Source organism: Glossina fuscipes, unplaced genomic scaffold (genome assembly GCF_014805625.2).
Source record: "Glossina fuscipes isolate IAEA_lab_2018 unplaced genomic scaffold, Yale_Gfus_2 59, whole genome shotgun sequence".
Taxonomy (NCBI): Eukaryota; Metazoa; Arthropoda; class Insecta; order Diptera; family Glossinidae; genus Glossina; species Glossina fuscipes.
Genome location: NW_023998431.1, coordinates 1,646,571 through 1,664,885, shown reverse-complemented (window position 1 = coordinate 1,664,885; position 18,315 = coordinate 1,646,571). Strand labels below are relative to the sequence as shown.

At 34.7% G+C, this 18,315-nt stretch overlaps 2 protein-coding genes across 3 annotated transcripts in view; both read right to left on the bottom strand.

Annotated features, from left to right (window-relative positions):
• Positions 1-2,428: 2,428 nt before the first annotated feature.
• LOC119637339 (zeta-sarcoglycan-like) lies at positions 2,429-11,474 on the bottom strand. Its single transcript, XM_038033309.1, has 3 exons — positions 10,725-11,474; positions 10,457-10,577; positions 2,429-2,694 (listed from the first exon to the last, which is right to left on the bottom strand). The coding sequence occupies exons 1-3, from the start codon at positions 11,250-11,252 to the stop codon at positions 2,429-2,431; spliced, it is 915 nt and encodes a 304-aa protein (XP_037889237.1). The 5' UTR covers positions 11,253-11,474.
• Positions 11,475-11,526: 52 nt separating this feature from the next.
• The window catches only part of LOC119637349, a 59,670-nt gene continuing 52,881 nt past the window's right edge, over positions 11,527-18,315 (bottom strand). For both annotated transcript variants that reach the window (XM_038033321.1, XM_038033322.1), the window contains 2 exons: positions 12,331-12,494; positions 11,527-11,702 (listed from right to left, as the gene is read on the bottom strand). In XM_038033321.1, coding sequence (XP_037889249.1) covers positions 11,654-11,702; positions 12,331-12,494 — 213 coding nt within the window. In that variant the 3' untranslated portion in view covers positions 11,527-11,653. The remainder of the gene's footprint in view (positions 11,703-12,330; positions 12,495-18,315) is intronic.

The window sequence follows — 18,315 nt, the reverse complement described above, 5'->3', positions numbered from 1 at the left end:
AGTTCATATAAAAATAATGGATTTCTTTTTCCCCAAACTAATACATTTGTGGTTGTGCAGCGTAAAGACGTTGGTAAAACTTATTACGAAAACAATGACCCCAAGGTTACACTTCGTGCATGTGGGATGAAAGTCCTAGTTACATGAATGGCTTCGTAAGTAAGGAGCGAAGCCAATTTAGTGGGCAGAGAGCAAACGTATTGTTTCTAAAAGAGCCACATGCACACAAAAAATTAAGTTTTAGGTGTGGTTTGTGGGCTAAAAGAGCCATTTTTATATATGAAAATGTCATACGGATTTTTTATGATATGAAAGATGATGATGCCGATATGTGGACAATATACAGCTTTAACAATATATTGCAACGTGCCACAAATTTCGCTATGTGATCTTCCGACAAAGATCATGCAGTTTTTCCTTTGATTTATTGGTATACTGCAATAAATCAATAACTCTCAAGGACATTCGTCTTTACAATTATTCGTGTTGTTGGTGAAATAAGAGCGGGTTTGCGTGGAAAAGCGTCCAAAAACATGATATGAGACATGGAACGCTTCCCGCAATTGCACACACACCATTTAAAAATTTTGATGAAAATATCGTTTATAGCGTTATGCATGAAATTACTTCTATTTCTATTAGTATTGACGGAATGTCTATCAAAACTTGTTAGTTGGATGTCTCCTTACATATGGAACCATTTGTTGCGTCGCGTTAACACCACACTACAAACGCCTAAGTGCAAGTAATGTCGATGAGCCATAGTGGAGCGCCAAACAGTTCTAACGAAGAAAACAAATTAAAGTAACCAACGGGTTGTTCTTCTTATCAGCTATAAAGTCCATTACCGTATTGATTAACAAATTGCTAGGCATATTCGGTAACAGTTGGCTACAGAATACAAATTGATGATTAGAATTTGGTGAGAATGTAATGAGAGTAATATAAATGAGATGCGACGTTGCTTTTACACTATTTTTGCAACTACTATATGCCAAATATATAGGAAGGAATATCAAATGCTTGTTTTGTTCTCCTTTATTTATTTCAAGTGTAAAAAATGAACGCTTCGGAAACATTGCATTTCAAGTGGAGAGTATATGAAAAATGAATTTCATTTTTATTCCATTTCGCCTTCATGAGAGTTGTCATGAGAGTTGAAGAATTTTGTGGATATGTTCCGCCCGCCCCCCCTTTACAGAGAATGCGTTAAATATATTTGTGCATTTTAAAGATTTTTATAATTGCTTGTCTTTCCGCTCTTAAATAGGGGATAAGTTCATAATTAGTTGAAAAGTAATTTTGTTACATTCATGTCTCATGAATGGATTAATACCTACTAGGGCAGGCGAGAGTAGGGCTTACGAAACTCGTTTCGATTCTTCAATGAAGACATAAAAAGGAAAACCAAATAAAAAAAATTCTTCTCACTTATGTTATTAATATGTACATTTCTTTCTCATATGTCAGTTCACCATTTTATATGTAACAGATGTTAAGCTTGTAACCGAAAGAGCGGAAGAATGATAAATTTTTCAATGAAAATTGTAATGAAAATTGCACAACAGGATAATATCAACATTAATACCGATGATAGATACACACACCGACCTACAAACACAAACATAAATATAAACATACACGCATACATAAGCACCACATGCGCAGGCATATAACTGTGCAGTCAATACATATAAAACAAAAAGGGATTGCAAGCCGTATGACAATGTATGGCGACGGCGGAGTAAGGCAGAGAGCCTTGTATATATTTTCCATATTCTATGCGCTGCGCTGCGCCTTTCGCATAAACAAAAAATACACCTGTATACGGTTGTGTATGCATGCTTACTACTTCGTCGTTTAAACCCTTAAGCATTTTTTAATAAACTTTACTTTGCATGTGTATACGTTGTCGATATATTTGTGTTGAAAGTGCATTAACTCTTCAGTTTGATTGAGCGTGACTTGCAGACAAATGCTGTGAATTGCAAAGTTGTTTATGAACACAACACAAATATCCAAATACAAATAAGATGACATGTTAAATTACTATTATGGATTTACTAAATGAAATTTTAAGCAAAACATACTGGAACACGTCTAGTCTAAGCTTAAATCTAAACAATTCACTCCGTATGAATTATTTATTTTGTTTGCATTTAAAGGTTATGAATACGAGCAAATCTGTTTATATTTATACATGTGTGCGTCATAGAGAGCGCGTTGGCTAACTGGTTAGTAAAGCAAATATTGGAAGCTTTAATAAAAAAAATGATTCAACTTTTTCTAGTTCATTTCAAATTTAAAATATTTAAATATATAATATATATATATATATATATATATATATATATATTTATTTATTTATTATATTTTTGATTTCATTAATATTTGCTTGTCGTTGCTTTGTAACCTTTTTGTATATTGCTTACCTTAATTCACGTCCAGGTTCGGCACGTAGATGCGGTGTCTGTATAGATTCCCGAAATATGGCACCACCCTCACCTTCAATACGCAACGCATGAGCACCTATGGTGACTTCATTGCGATTTACAGAAAATAAATTTCGACCGGCAGTGTCATTGATGCGAAATCCTTTAGTCAAGCATTCGAGCTTATCGTGCCCGAGGAATAAATGATTTTCGAGCATGCCATTCATGTCACGTGTATTGATTGAAAAATTACGTGATGACTCTGTTTGTTGAAGATGATGTGTGATGGCACCAATAGCGCACATAAAAACAAACAAACGAGCAAAATAGGAGAAAAAAAATGAAATAAAAAGAGAGAATCGTATAAGATTTAAACACACAAAACTATGCAATCATGTAGATATAGAATCAGGTAAGAAAAGTTATTAGGGCCTTAAGACGAATTTTGGATACTCTTTCTACTAAGATTAGAGACGAAAGTGAAACCGTGTCTTTACACATTAGTTAGTTTTTTAATAAGCACTTAAGAGGGCAAAATTTATACAACCACTTCTTGCTCTAGTTCTTTGCTAAATGATATTCTTAGAGTTTCATCTAGAAGCTGCTCCTTCACGTACATCGTTTTTAGTTGCGCGACACGTTAGCGACATCTAAGCAATATTTGATTTTTCCAAATTGTTGCCGTGTCTGCCGCAAAATTTCCCAGTTTCTGAGAGTAGTAAGGTTCAGGGTCATTAGGAGCTCATTGCTTATTGTTCGGAATACTGTTAAAAAATGCTAATTGCCACTAGTGCGGGTCCTTGCAATCGGATTCGAGCTTTGACTATATAGAAGTTTTTTTTTAACCATGTTATGGTTCATAATTAATTGAAATTTGAAACTTAAAAATTGGAAACTGGAAACTGGAAAAGTTACTCAAACATATCTAAATATCGTATAATTTCGAAAGAAGCAAAGTTTCATTTTCCTATGGAAATGCCACATAGTTTGATGTATAAAACTTAATCATTTTGAAATTCTGTTGTGTCTGCACTTGTTTCGATGGGTTCGGTGTTTTATTGACCAAAAATACTTTTTTGAAGATACAACGAACGCTATTGATGGGTATTTCCAAACGTTATCAAGCGGTTGAAGCTGTTCGCAAAATTTTCTTGTTGGATAGGTGGATGGTGTAGAAAGCCTGCCTAGACTTGAGCAAATATACACCAAAAGTCAAATCAACATCCTACACACTTATCTATGTCTATGCAGTGTCTATAAAGATAAATTAAACTGGGCAACCGCAGTCACAAACATATCTCGACACAAATAACAGACAGCTCTGTACATGACCTCCAGAGGAAACGTACTACAAAGGTATGCATGTTTCTGTTGTTTGTTTGATTATTTTCTTCGTTTTCTTTTTTTTTTTTTTTTTTCTATATCATATTTCTAAATATTAACTATATATTTTGATATATATATATATATATATATATATACAGCATACACTTACGGAAATGAAAAACTGTTTGTCTTAATAACATGTCTTGTCTTATTATGTGCTTGTGTGTGTACGCATATGTGCACGCCTTTATGAGCGGCTTTTTCACACTACTTTCTTTCTTATCGCATGTTCAGCAGAAACGAATATTTTTTCTTTTTTTGTTTTCGCTGGTCTTTGGCTTTTTTTATTTTGATTTCTTGCACAACTGAAAAATATGTATAAATCTCGTCTGTCTTCTTAAGTTATCTGTAATTGTGCATCAGTGTTGTGAATGTGTGGTTGTATTTTACTTTTTTTTTTTGTTTTTTTTTTTTTTGCGCGTGTGTTGCGTGTGTTTGCGTGTGTGCGTGTGCGTATGTGTGTGTGTGTGTGTGTGTGTGTGCTCATATGCTTAACACACTTTAGTTGCCCATGATTTATGTTTTTAAACACTTGTATGTGTTAAGTGAATGATGGTCACATTTGTTAGTGACATTTATTTTAAAATCCAAGTATATCTCTTTTTATCATTTTCGACAATATTTTCTTTTTCCTTTATTTATGAACAAAATTACATTTAATAATATTTTAAAATTTTCTTCAAAAATGCTCATATGTCAAGTAAGTAAGTAAATATTTTGAAGAATAACATGCTGTATAAATGACATTTGCTTGAGCAATTTGTTGTTGTTGTTCTTGTTGTTATTCAAATTCGTTACAAAAGATTTATTTATGAACGACTTAATACAATCTGTTGTAATTTGCAAAGAAAATTTGCTGAAAAGTTTCATTTCATTTTTAAAGCGATCTAACGAATGGTTTAAAATTGATTTAATTTTTAATTCGGAAATATGAAAGCATATAAACATATTGTATTATATTTATGTTACTGATATGCCGCGTCACTAATAAGTTTATACGCAGAGTATCCGTATGCGGATGAGGCACAACAATATTGGGCTCGCACAAAATTTCATACCGGAATTCTGACCGAACCATTACATAATTGTCGTATGTATGCATGTATGTATGTATGTATGTGTTACAATTGAAAAGCCGTGTACTAAATGGAAGGTATAATTTGTGCTGGTATATTAGAGCAGCGTTGTTCGCGTACTGAAAATCGTACAACCATAATATATTTAGAAAGGTTTGAGAATAATACAAAATCGAAGAGTGAAGATAAGATCAGGAGTTTATCGCCGCAAAGCCTCGTGACATGCCTTAATTTAAGCAAAATGTGCCGGAGGCAAATCCGTATGGAACGAATCGAAATCTTATGGAACGAAGTGCTGTGCAGGAAACTCAACATGAATGGGGCCAAATTATTCTTGAACAAATAAAGCCAATTTAAAGGTAAGTGAATTGAGAATTGCTTTACAGATATCCGGTAAAACGAGTTTAGTCTGACCGAAACTCTGATCAAACTCGGGTCCATCTTTTTTTGAGATAGGCTATTTTTGTGAGAGATTTCAGATTATCGTATTCTATATGTCACGTCAGACAATAATTGCCTATAGTCTCGGTTATGTCTCGGGGCAAACTGCAATTTAGCGATAATCTACACCCACTCTTCTTATGTGGTGATTGGACATCGAATATTGCTTTCCAGGAAGTTAGAAAAATTCCGGCGTAATGGTACTTGCTGAACAGGCCGCATAATGACAATTGGGCTAGCACAGGTCATTGTCACCTGATAAGGAAATTTTTCGAATATTAAGACCTACATACACCATATTATTGAATCCGACAAAAATCAAAACCTTTAAAAATCAATGCAACAACTGACAGGGTTATCCTTAAGATTGTCACATTGAACGAGGTAAGCTATGAATTTCTGAAGGTTTACTTTATTCATTGACCCTACTCACTGTAACTTTCATTTCTTGCCAAAGCTCACACCCACCATCTTTTTATCAAATGCAACAATTAAGTTTTGTTTTGTTATTCCGCATTGCGATCCTCCCAATCACGCTGATACTGACCCTTGATCATCACTAGCGCTTTAATAAATTTAGTTATTTCCGTGTGCCGACTAGAACCCCTAACAAAAAACTCCTTGAAAAAGTAGGTATGACTTACCTAAATATGGATATCATTTTTTTTTCTCCTTTTACTTCTTATAAGACTAGATTTTTATCTAGAAGTGTACCTTGTACCTTATAGCAAAAACTTTGAATTAATTATAAGATTATATTCATACCCATCACCGTAGGATGAGGGGAATATTTATTTTGTCAAAACTTTATTAGGCGCAGAAGAAAGTACCAGGGACCCCAAAAAGTATATATATTTTTGATCAGCATCAAATTCTAACTCGATTTAAGCATCTTCGTTTGTCCGTCTATGTATTGCCCGTTGTAAATATTCGCCTGGCCAAAAAAATGAACCCATCGACTTAAAATTTGACAGAGACAGTCAATGCTCCTGCACACGCGTTTGTATTGAAAATGGCTTAAGTTGGCTGAAGGACGCGCCGACAACACCACGTGAACTGGGAGCACCTCTGTTTTTAAAAGGAATCAAAAATTGGTTTTTTGCTCATTACTCTTAAAATATGACAGGTAACTGTACGAAAATTTAAATGCATTTTCCCTGAGCGACGCATTACAGAGAGATGCATCTGTGCAAAAATGGAAAATATTGACCGCGCCTAGCCAATATTATAGCGTATTAAAATTGAACTATTTTTTCAATACAACAACAATCTTCAACATCCTCATAAAGTGTATAAATTCTTGGTCAGCTTCAAATTTTGATTGCATCTGACCATTTTCGTGTGCCCAGCCGTGTAACATCTGGGATATAGATTCTCCCGATAGCAAAAATAGAAATTTGCGAAAGAGTTTGGAAGCGAATTCAACTTTTCAAAGGACACGGCTAGAGCAACAATACTTTTTGGCACAGCAAATACATTTACTAAAATTATGCACCCGACAAGGCAGGTAGGTGCCTGCCTGTTATCGAGTTAATAGTGAAGACATACAAGAAGGTCGATACAAAAAAAATCAAATCTCGTCTTCAAATAATTTTTATTTCTTTTCTATTTCATATCCCGGCTGGTGGGTGTTTGTTGCCTTATCGGCTTATCGATATACTTCGTAGGTCAGAATGTCTTTCGATATATATATGAAATAAACTTAATCGTGACCCCTGGTTGGCTGTTGCACTTTGACTTTAATCTTAAATCCTTGTTTGGAAAATCAAATGGTGTTAACTTCGTCCTTTTAATTGTCACCGAAATACTCGAAAAATTTTTACATAATACATTTACGTACGTTTATCTAGACTTAAGTCAATTCTGAAAAATATGTGCTATACTTAATGCCTTATTTCGTTACGTTTTTACCGCACATTACGTTACCTTCAGAATACGAAATTCAGGCCCGTTCTTTCGACTTTATTTCCGAAAGACCATCCAATATAAAGGAACTCAAAAAAGAAAACACTTGTCTTATAACACCTTCTAGACCGTATTTCTGCAAATAGGTGTTTTGTCTCTTAAGTGTGAAGGTAACAAGTATGAAAGTTATATTCGGTTGGGGACGAATCTTGTATGAATATTGTATGAATTTTGCACCATACACCGCTCAATTACAGAGACAAAATTGGTATTGAAAGAAAATAGTTTCCGTTTCTCCCCGCCGAAGATATCACAAAAGCCAAGGCACCATTTATTCAAAGGCCATTGTTTATCTCAAAAAAAGGGGTGAACAGGGGAGAGAGCAAACACCCTGTTTGTACATAGTAGGCAATTAGGTACCCCCGAAATTATTAGAAAACTCCGCTTCAGTAAGAATGGAAATGAATAGACTTTGCGCAGAACGAGCTTTGACACCGAATCAAAGTTTAATTCACTGGAAGTCTTCTTCCGCAACATCCAAAGCTTGTATGGACGCTTAAACGGATAGTATACCAGGATTTACTATACTAGACTAGACAGAATCGATGAATGTACGCAAACTTTAGACACTTAAAGGGGATAATTTCCATTCAGCAGAATGCTTATTCAAAACTTGCTCCCTGGTGGCTTTTGCAAAAATATTTCTATTGGTTTAACATACAGAGAAGTGGCACCATACAAATCGTGATTTCGCGAAAGCAACGGTGTTTCCTCAGCCGATTTCGTAGACATTCGGCAGAGTATCTCCAGGCTAATTAAATTTAGTGCTAAGATTAACGCAAAAGTCGCATGTGTGGACAGAAGCGTATTGATTTTACAAGGAGATCGTCGATCGCGTGAGGTCTGCAGATGATCACGGGCGGCGAACCGGTATAAAAAGATCCGTGGTGTACTTATCAATAAATACCCCCAGGGCAACTATAATAAAGAAAATGATTTGTTCTTTAACCGGATTACTCGGGCTTCTCAGCGTTCTCACTTCATGCCTTTTGAACAATTTATTTAAACTTGTCCTATGCGCCGTTGTTGATTTTCTAGCTTTTGCGTCGCATGTGCACAGATATTACTACATCCTTCGTGGTCTCTCTACGTATAATTTTTCGTAACCACCCTTGCGGCTGGTCAAATAATAAAAGTAATAATAAAAAAAAACAAGTAAGAAAATTATATTCGGTCGTGACCGAACCCTTTTATACCCGTCACCGTTATCCTAAAAAGGACAATGAAAGTAAAAACATTAAATTTTCGTGCCCTGTAATATAGAATGGGCGCGACTGATTTTTGGTGCTTTCAAAATACAAGTCTTTATTGCTTAGACATGTGAGCGTTGTATGCATGTCCTTGGAAAAGTTGAACTCACTTCCAATTTCTTTTGCCAATTTGTTGGCGATATCTTCATTACGGGAGGGTGTTTACCATAAATATAATATTATGCAATTGCGCATACTCACGGATGGTTAGAAGGACAGACGGTTATGTGTGTTAGGTGAATTTCAAATTTGAAGCTGGCCGTGAATTTAGACATTTTATGGGGTTTTTGAAGAATGTTTCTGAGCCTTAGAAAAGTATTGAAAAAAATAATTAAAATTTAATACACTATATTACCAACCAAATTCCTTTTGAAAAACAGAGATGTTCTCAGTTTGCGTGACTCTGCGGGAATGTCCTCTAACCGATTTGGACCATTTTCAATGCCAATCGGAGTGCAGGAACATCAAATGTTTCCGTCAAACTTTAAGTTGATAGCTTTATTGTTGCGGCCAGGAGAATGTTCACAACAGACATTACACAGACGGACAAATGGATATCGACACAAATCGATTTAGAATTTTTTTGCTGATCAAGAATATGTATAGTTTGTGGGATCTCTGATCCTTCCTTTAGGGCGTTGCAAATTTTTTGAAAAAATGAATCATGAATGAGTTATCCTTCGGTGACGGGTATAAAAACGCGATTAAAAAGTTTTAAATAGCGGGTGATTTTAGGCAGCGACCTCGCCTGAGAAATGGACTTTCTGAGCTCACATAAGCCCTTTTGAAAATCATTGTTGATTATTTAAGTGATCGTTTAAAGCCATAAAAAAAGGAAAAACAGTCGAAAAAAGTTCAGAAAGTAGCATCACCTACTAAAGCATTTATTCATATTTGGCTGCAAATTGATTTGTGAAGTATAGCGTCATGCTTTCTCCATTTATGTAGCATTTAACATTCGTATAGATGTGTTGAATGAAACACATATTTGTTTAAATTTCAACATATTCCCAGAATACAAGCTAACAGAAACAAGCCATCGGTAAGTATCAAAAGATTCGTTCAAACTAAAAGAAATCTAAAATAAATTCTTCCTTATTATATATCTTTTATGCTTGTCCTATAATGAACAAACTAGAGCTAAAGTAGGACATAAAGTTGTTTTAATATGAACCGAATATCAAACAGAATCTCTTTTAATCTAAGATGCAAGCATGAATGTATATGTATATGCGTTTTTGTGTGTACGCTTATGTGTTTATGTTTATATATGGATGTGTTTTCTTGCATCCTTTTCAAATTCAAACGATTACCTACATGCACACAGACAATAAGTGTACAGTGTATACAGTTTAACATTCTATTTGATGTTTGTTTATGCCTGTGCGATGAATTAACATGAATAAGTTTATTCATCATTTCGCATGGTTACGTATATGCTTGAATGCTAATGTATATCAAATAGATATTTTGACAAATTATATTCTGTGTATATGCAGGTTCTTGAATAATAACTTCATTTGTAAACAAATTATGGTAAATAGTTTGTGACAAACATGTGAAACTTTCCAGCTCATTAAATCCTATTTATGGCATTGATGACAGACTAACAAATTAGCCGTAAAACCTGTTATATCTATTTTAACTAACACACAAACACACACACAAACATAGATACAGACACACTCAGATAAATACGCTTATGCAAATGCAGAAAAAGAAAGAAAGAAAGAGAGTGAGAGAGAGAGAGAGAGAGAAAGAGAGAGAGAGAGAGAGAGAAAGAGAAAGAAAGAAAGAGAAAGAGAGAGAGAGAGAGAGAGAGAGAGAGAGAGAGAGAGAGAGAGAGAGAGACGTTTATAAAAAAAGGGGCGAAAAATATTGAAGCTTAAAGCTGAAATTTAAATACCTATAGATATGGGTTGACCATGTCGTGAGCGTATGGTAGACGCTCTTAGCATATCCATTATTAGGGATTGTCCGTTTAACTGTATGCCGCCAGGAACGATTTTAAGTTGACCCATGCCTTCCTATGAACAATGAATGAATAAATGCAATCAAAGTAATTGTAGAAAATTCTTCTCTCTCTGATCACAGAGTATATTTTATAATCTTTCAATCTATACTTATATCACATTTATTATTATATACATATGGAAAGGAAGATCACTACCTACCGTTGAGAATTCCATGACTTTAAGTATCCAAAGCGTTAGAACCAAATTGGTGATAATTAATAGCATTAGCAACAATAACAGAATATAAAGGCATTTCTTACGCCATCCTGTCAAACCGAGATGCATTTCGATGTCGTCTACTATGCTAGAGTTGGATAAACCTTTCACTGTTGCAGTACAATCGCCGTCACCACCACTACTGCTGGCACCCATTTTTTTGTGCCTACGCTGGCGACGTTCCTTATAATTGCTATTGTTGTTGTTCTTTTTACCTTTCGTATGAAAATCGGGTTTTGTATCATCCACCAAATCCACACCATCTGCTAAATTATTATAATTACGCTTACTAGCGGTAACAACTGACCCCACCGGTGTTATAAAGCCCGATGGTAGGGTACGTGTCTTAAATGAACGTGTTGTTCCGTTATTATTACCACTACCAGTGGTAACACTTCCGCTTCCGATTAGTGAAGGTGGTGCATGAGCTACGGTGTCTGTTATAATAACACCTGTACTACTGCTTATCATCGTTTTTGTCTCATTTGTAGTTTGTAAAGCTTGCTCATGCACGCCCGGATCTACTTGAGATTTCTTGTGGTCGTATTGCAAGTGCCTTTCGTTATTGTTGTATCTTAAAGTATCATTGTTTCCGCTGCCACTGTTAAAGCTATAATCATTGGTTCGTTCTTTGGCATCTATCGCATTGTCTTTGGTTAAGGTCGTTATTGTTGTTGTTGTTATTGCTGTTGTTGTTGTTGTTGTTGTTGTTGTTGTTGTTGTCGTTGTCGTCCTCGTCGTCGTCGTCGTCGTCGTACACGGCTTATGCAATTTTTGTTCTTCTTTTAATAATTGTTGTTGCTTTTTACGCTTGAAAGTTGAGGTGGGTGTAGTAAATACAAATGATGGCTGTTGTGGTTGTGTAACAATATTTAAATCATCTCTTTTTGTAATTGGTGTCGTTGCTGCCGTAAATGAGGTCTGTGGAAGAATTTCGTTAGATAAGTCTTCAGGTGTGCCATTGAACGCATAGCCATTTGTTTTACTACTGGCTCTTGATAATGATTTGTAATTGATTTTTGAACAGTAAAATTGATGATAATAATAAAGATGATAGTGGTGGTAGTGATGGTGGTGGTGGTGGTGGTGGTGGTTGTAGTAGTAGTGATGAGGGTATTTTTATAATAAATTAATAATGATGATGATGATGATGATGATAGTGATGATTATTTGGGTGGGGAGGGTTTTTTTTTTATATGCAAATAAAAGTAAAAAAATATTTTACATTTATTTGATGAAATGAAAACTCGGCATAATTAAATTTCATTCTTTATTCTCTACAATTAAATAAAATTATATATTAAATTTGGTACCACAAAACATTTTCTACCTAATTAAATAATTTTAATTATACGTAAACATCGTTAAAACGCAAACGATCTCCTTTAATGTACTCAATTTGTCATCGCAATACATTGAATGAAAAAATATATAAATAAATAAATAAATAAATAAATAAATAAAAATAAGAGAACAAAAAGCAAATGAAACCAAAAAACTATTAAGAAGAAAAAATTGTTCTTATCATAAATCCACAACAACTGCTTACCGTTTATCGTTCTGACTGTAATTATGACCATGAGATTGTATTTGAAATTGCTTTGACTGCATATCTTCGAAATCGTCCACATTTGCAACTACATTATCATCATTATCATCGCGGCAACCAGAGGACAGTAAGACCCGGTCATCATTTATTAGAGGAGTTGTTGACTGAAATAAAAAATGGAATGTGTGTGTATGTGTAAAAAAATAAATAAATTTTTACCTCTACATTCTAGATGTTGTCCTTGCATTTAAAACAATTTTGGCGTATGTGAATATAATGAAAATATTTGGATTACGTCCAATAAGACAAAAAATATAACAATAAAAAAAAAAAAATGAACGAAACTGCTGCTGCATCAGTCATTAAAAGCAGAACTAAAAAATTATTCATTTTGTTTTAATAGTTCACATTGGGAGAGCGCATTCATTTTAAAGGGACAATCAAGCGTTATATTAAGCATAACTAGCGTTTCACTTGAAAAGTTTGCATTAGAACAGTGTCTTCAGCCTTTAAGCTACAAGAGGTGTGAAATTTCTCTCAGGTATCAGCAAAATAGTTTTGCTCAGATTCCGAAACGCCGAACTAGGGGCTAACATAATTTCATTTGGGAAAACATTGCTTTGCGTGTTCACTTCGAACCAACTCAAACAACTCACTATCACACAAAGAAATTGCACTATGAGGAGCGTTTTAAAATAAACAACGCATTTCGTTACAACGAATTGACGAAGGTCGAGATTGGACTACTACATCCTACTACTACATGAGATTCTGTTGAAAGTAAAAACTAACCGTATGTAAGGAAGTTCAGCAACAGTGTTGTGATATTCCGATCGTTGTAAAAGTGTTTGTCGAACAAGGACTCAATGGTAAATTCTATATTAAATCAGTAAAAATTTCTGATCATCTGAAAGACCAGGATCCACGAACAGCACTAGCGGCTATAAAGAAGATTGTGAAAACATAAGTCTTGATCAGCACGTTAGGGAATTCTGCCGGAATTCGGTAAAGGTTTCGTCCAAGTCTTCATTGCAATTAATGAAAATGGAGTTTAATTAATCACATTTCACCTTCCGAAAGCTTTTCTCATCCTGCATCTCCTAACTAAAGACGACCAAAAATTGTGCAGAAAAAACAAAAATTGCATTTGGGGAATCAGTCACTCAACGTGTTCGATTCATCGCATGCGAGAAAATACATTGGTCATGATGGCTTCCACCGATTCAAGAATCATAGATTCCAGATATCCAATTGATATGCACCTTTGTGAAAATGGAGCTGAGGGATGTATCTTTACTAGATATGCTAGATACACGTTTTTGAGAATTTACTTACTATGGAGAGCACTTTGTCTTATCATCGAAATGTAATGCATAAATAATTTAATTGCGATAATCAGGAGAATGAGGCGGCTATAAAAGATTCTAGTGTACGTCGCTATGGCTTCGGCGTGAAAGACTGCAGTTATTTGAAATATGCATCATTCATAGTTTCAAAACTTTTCTTAAATATGTAAACAATTGACCGAGCATAACGTAGCGCGTCCATAATTTAAAATTTTCACAGTTTCACATCCATGTCACTGAACTACCGTCATGGTAACCATTACAAATTCTTTTATAAGCGTGAATAGCGCAATTGCCTTAATCGAAACGTATTTGTAAAGTATTCCGAAATTTCCCAAAATATAGCTTAGCTTCAAAAATCTATTATTTTCGAATGACTTAATAAATATTATAAACTTTTCCTTTCGATGAACTGTTAACGTCTCTGAATATGGCTTGGTGGGAGTATCGTGCAACTTTTGAACTACTACAACTATTAGGAAAAATGCTATACAATTTTTTTTCTTTTCTTTCTTTCAACTTCCATAATAAATTACTCCAGTGAATGGATCAATTTGAACGAAGCCATCATTTATATGCACTGAGCATTTACAGATCTTCGAAGAAAAAATGTTTTATCTCATCTGAGCTTGATCAAGGACCGCCTCAATCTCAAACGAAATAATCTTTCGACTACTCTTTCAAAACTAATTTGTATGAATTTTTTTTAACGATCTGCAAATAATTTCGTAATGATCCTTGACTTGAAACTAAAGAAAAATATTTAAATTTTTTCTATTTTTATACCCACCACGGAAGGATGTGTCTAACACCCAAAAAGACGCATATATTCTTGATCAGTGTGATATTCTGCATTGATTTAGCCATGTCTGCTCGTCTGTGTGGTGTTTGTGTGGGCATCGCAAAAATAAAGATATCGACATTAAATTTAGCTGGTACTGAAAATGGGCCAAATCGGTCAGAGGAGAAGATCGCAGTGGAGCATAAATTGAAAGCAACTCCGGGTTTCTTAACAAATATTTGTTCATTTTTGCTCGTTACTCAGAAATTATGAAAGTTGCAAGGTTCAAATTTTTCACGTGCTTTGCTTTACTTTACTTTACTCTACTCTTTAAGTGCAAAAATTAAAAAAATCAGCAAAGGGCATACAATGTTACAAGGGATTAGACAAGACTGAATGTTTCAAACTATTTTGTCCACTCCTCAAATGAAGATATATTATATGGGTTAATTTTAATATGAATAGATATGGTAAATATCATAATTAATTTTTTCTTAATAATACCAGCGATGAGGGGAATCAAATAAAAGAACTTGGAGGGTAGAATGCGAAAAGCATAGTGGTGGGTATGCGAGATGCGGCCCCAGGCGAATAAAACTTCCTTACTTTTATAATCAGAAATATGTATACAAACATCTTTCGCGTAAATACTACGCCATTAATATTCGTTGGCGGTTGGCAAAAATCTATGCTTCATTACGAAAACGTAAAAGTGTACACAGAGAACAAACAGTTCAATAAAATATTAAATTAGTTTAAGTGGCTTCGTTGTTCGGCATCAGTTTTCCGGCGTCAATTTTTTCCATGTAAATGCAAATGACTTTGAAAACTACGAATAAAACATTTCACAATGACTTTTCTAAATTCCATTGATTATAGTGACAGCTTAAACATCTCGGCCACATCATTAAATTTATATATTTACAATAAGTACAAATACTGTTTATATATTATATTCCAATTAGACACTTAATCGATAATCTCTTTTTTCACTATAAACAAATTAAAAATTAATTAAGCGTATGCTAAGCGAAAAAGGGGAACAGTTGTATTTTCGTTACGATAAATCTTTCGTATCGAATGTGAACTTGCTGGAGAATTGATTGGAGAACAGTTCATTTTTTCTTTCTTTTTTTTTTTTTTTTTTTAATCACGCTGAGCTGAGTGTTACTTCTGCAGCTCTCTTAATAGCTTTACATTATAAAAAATGAATTCTTATTTTTCTTTGGAGATTATTTGTTTTAATAACTTAGGGTGCCTGGGTCTCAGATGCGTTCAAGTTTCGGTAATTACAAGAACAGTCTAATGCACGGATCGAATGAATAGTGACGCGAACTTCACTTCGAGTTTGATGCCTATCAAACGTTACCAATGATATGACAAACTTGACGTATTTCCACATTTCCGTTAGTATAAAAATAAATACAAGCGAAATGTACATCTGTTATGCATCAATAATTTTTTGGTAATGGCAAAGAAATAAAAACAAAAAAAAAAAAAAAAAAAAAAAACAAGAAGAATGATAATAAAAACGAACAATTAATTAAAAAATCACTAATTGGGCAAAAAAAGATTATTTCATATCGTAAAAGTTTAACTTATTTATTGTTAAAACACAGGCCCGTGACGTAGACTTTTTTGTGAAAATTTCAAATTGATTTTATGGCAAAAGAATATCAAATGATGTTGCCGTTCTTCTTGATTTAATGGGGAAGAGTTTTTCTGAAATAATAAATACATGCGGACGGGCGTAAATATCATATGAAAGAAAACTAAGCAATTCAATGGTATTTTATTCAAAAAACAACTTACTAATGCTAGTCATTGCCTCTTCCATTTTGTTTTTTTTTTTTTTTTTTTTTTTTTTTTTTAACGACAAACAAGTGCTTTCGTCCAGGCAGTAGCCCAGTGGGAAGCAGCCGATGCATAACCGGTATTTCAATTTGTTTCGTTATAACCGAAACAATAGAAACCGCAGTCGGTTATCAGTTAGATTCAGATACATAGAATCCAACGACTTAATTCGTAATCGGCAATACCGCTTTCGCAAAAATCGTTCGACTAGTGATTTAAGGCCTTATTTTATGGAAAATTAAAGCTAGGCAATTCACCATTTCAGCGAAAATAGAATCCTTGCCTTATCAGTCTGGCAACTGAAGCGCGCGAGATCGTACGCTTTTGTTAGTTTTATTGCTAAAAATTTTTTGTTTTCGTTTTATACGCGTTTAAAACTCGATTTATGTAAAAGTATAAAGATTTGAACGTGTAAAGTGTAAAAATTCATTAATTTCATTAAAATTTTTGTGATTTTCATTTTGGTTCTTGCGATTAGCACTTGTGATCGCAATAATAAATCTCTTTCGAGTCTTATCTAGTTTTTTCTTTTGAGTTTTTGTTTTTCTTTTTTTATTTTCTTCCTTTGGTGTGAATAGCTTTTCTCTTGGCTTATTTACCGTTGCTTTAGTAGTGCAGATCTTACATGTAATTTAAGAGAAAATTTAAGAGAAAATTTTTCTGATACGTATTCTCTCTTTTTTCGTGCTTCCAGTTTGGTTTTGCTTTCTCTTGTTCTTTTGCTCTCTTGTTACAGTGACAACGTTTATTAAATTTCTTAAATTTGTAGATAAACTTAGAGTAGTGGATTCTTTTGAATTTTTTTCTTTTTGGTCCTAATAAATCACTTCTTTCTTTTCGTTGGCTTGACATGGAGTGCTTATATACACCGTGTCGGGCGAGACAAAAACAGGCCCGGAATCGGATAGATTCGTTTCTTGTTGGCTCTGCGAGCGCTTTCGTCATGCAAAATATGAAAGTATTCTCGGCCGTGCTGCTGACGCAGTCCCTGACACTTCCAAAGGCTTAAGTTGGTCATGTCCTGACTGTAGGCAGTGGGACATTGATTTCTACAAACTTTTCACGGAGACGCGAAATGGCTTTTCGGAATTGAGTAGAAATCTCGGCTCCTTGTGGGAGAAGTTTGAGCTTATTAAATCTAGGTTTGACGAGTGCCGTTTTATTGAGCACTCGTCTTCTACCCAAGCCAGAAGAATAGATACTCGTAGCGTAGCTCCTCTAAATCTGATTCGTTGGTACAAGTTAGCGCTCCCTTTAACTCTAAAATGAAGGTTAATGTGTCCGATATTGTTGAGTCGGTTGCTAACAAAGTAGTTACAAACAAGCCGGCAAGTCCTTCTGTTAACGGACTTCTCATATATATGGGGCAGTACGACGGGGCCTTCTTTTTTCTTCCTCTCTCTTCTTGGCATTCCTTAACGATTTACTGTACATTATTAATTTTGTAGAAGGCAGCACCTTGCCCGTCGGTCCCCTTCAAACCACGAGTTACAAAATAAGCGCCCCATTAAGTCTAAAGCGAAATCTTATCAAAATATTTGCAAAGGTGTGAGTAAATATTGTAACTTACAACACTAGTAGACCGCAGTGCTCTCGTCTTTTGCTCAGGAGGAGTGATGGGCACTAACACATTATTCGTTGCGTTAATGTAGAAGAATAGGCAGTTCCTGAAGTTCAGGGCACGAGAACACGAAATGATGTTAGATGAAAAGATTATATATGCGAAATGCTAAGAAAAGCAGTGAATATCCTTTTAAAGCGGCAACAAAGTAGTTGACTGCAGCCAATTTCTTTGCCACTTACTTGCCGGCTACATATGGCCAAGACTAGAGTGCAATCAATAGACGCGACCGAGCGCATTCACAACACGCCTAAAGACTCTCGACCATGTGCGATGAAGAATTAAGACCCAAAGCCACTGAACCATAGGCGTGGCATCAGCTGCATTGTGGTCATTAATGGATAACTTTTGCCTTTTTAAAGAACTTATCTAACTTGGCTTTT

Bases quoted from the DNA above. Each gene is read 5' to 3' on its own strand.
- LOC119637339 (XM_038033309.1), bottom strand. From the start codon at position 11,252: ATGATAAGCAGTAGTACAGGTGTTATTATAACAGACACCGTAGCTCAT. The intron at 10,578-10,724 runs GTAGGTAGTGAT...CATTGTTCATAG, and splicing joins AAGTCATGGAATTCTCAACG to GAAGGCATGGGTCAACTTAA. The intron at 2,695-10,456 runs GTATTTAAATTT...TTCAACAAACAG, and splicing joins TGGTCAACCCATATCTATAG to AGTCATCACGTAATTTTTCA.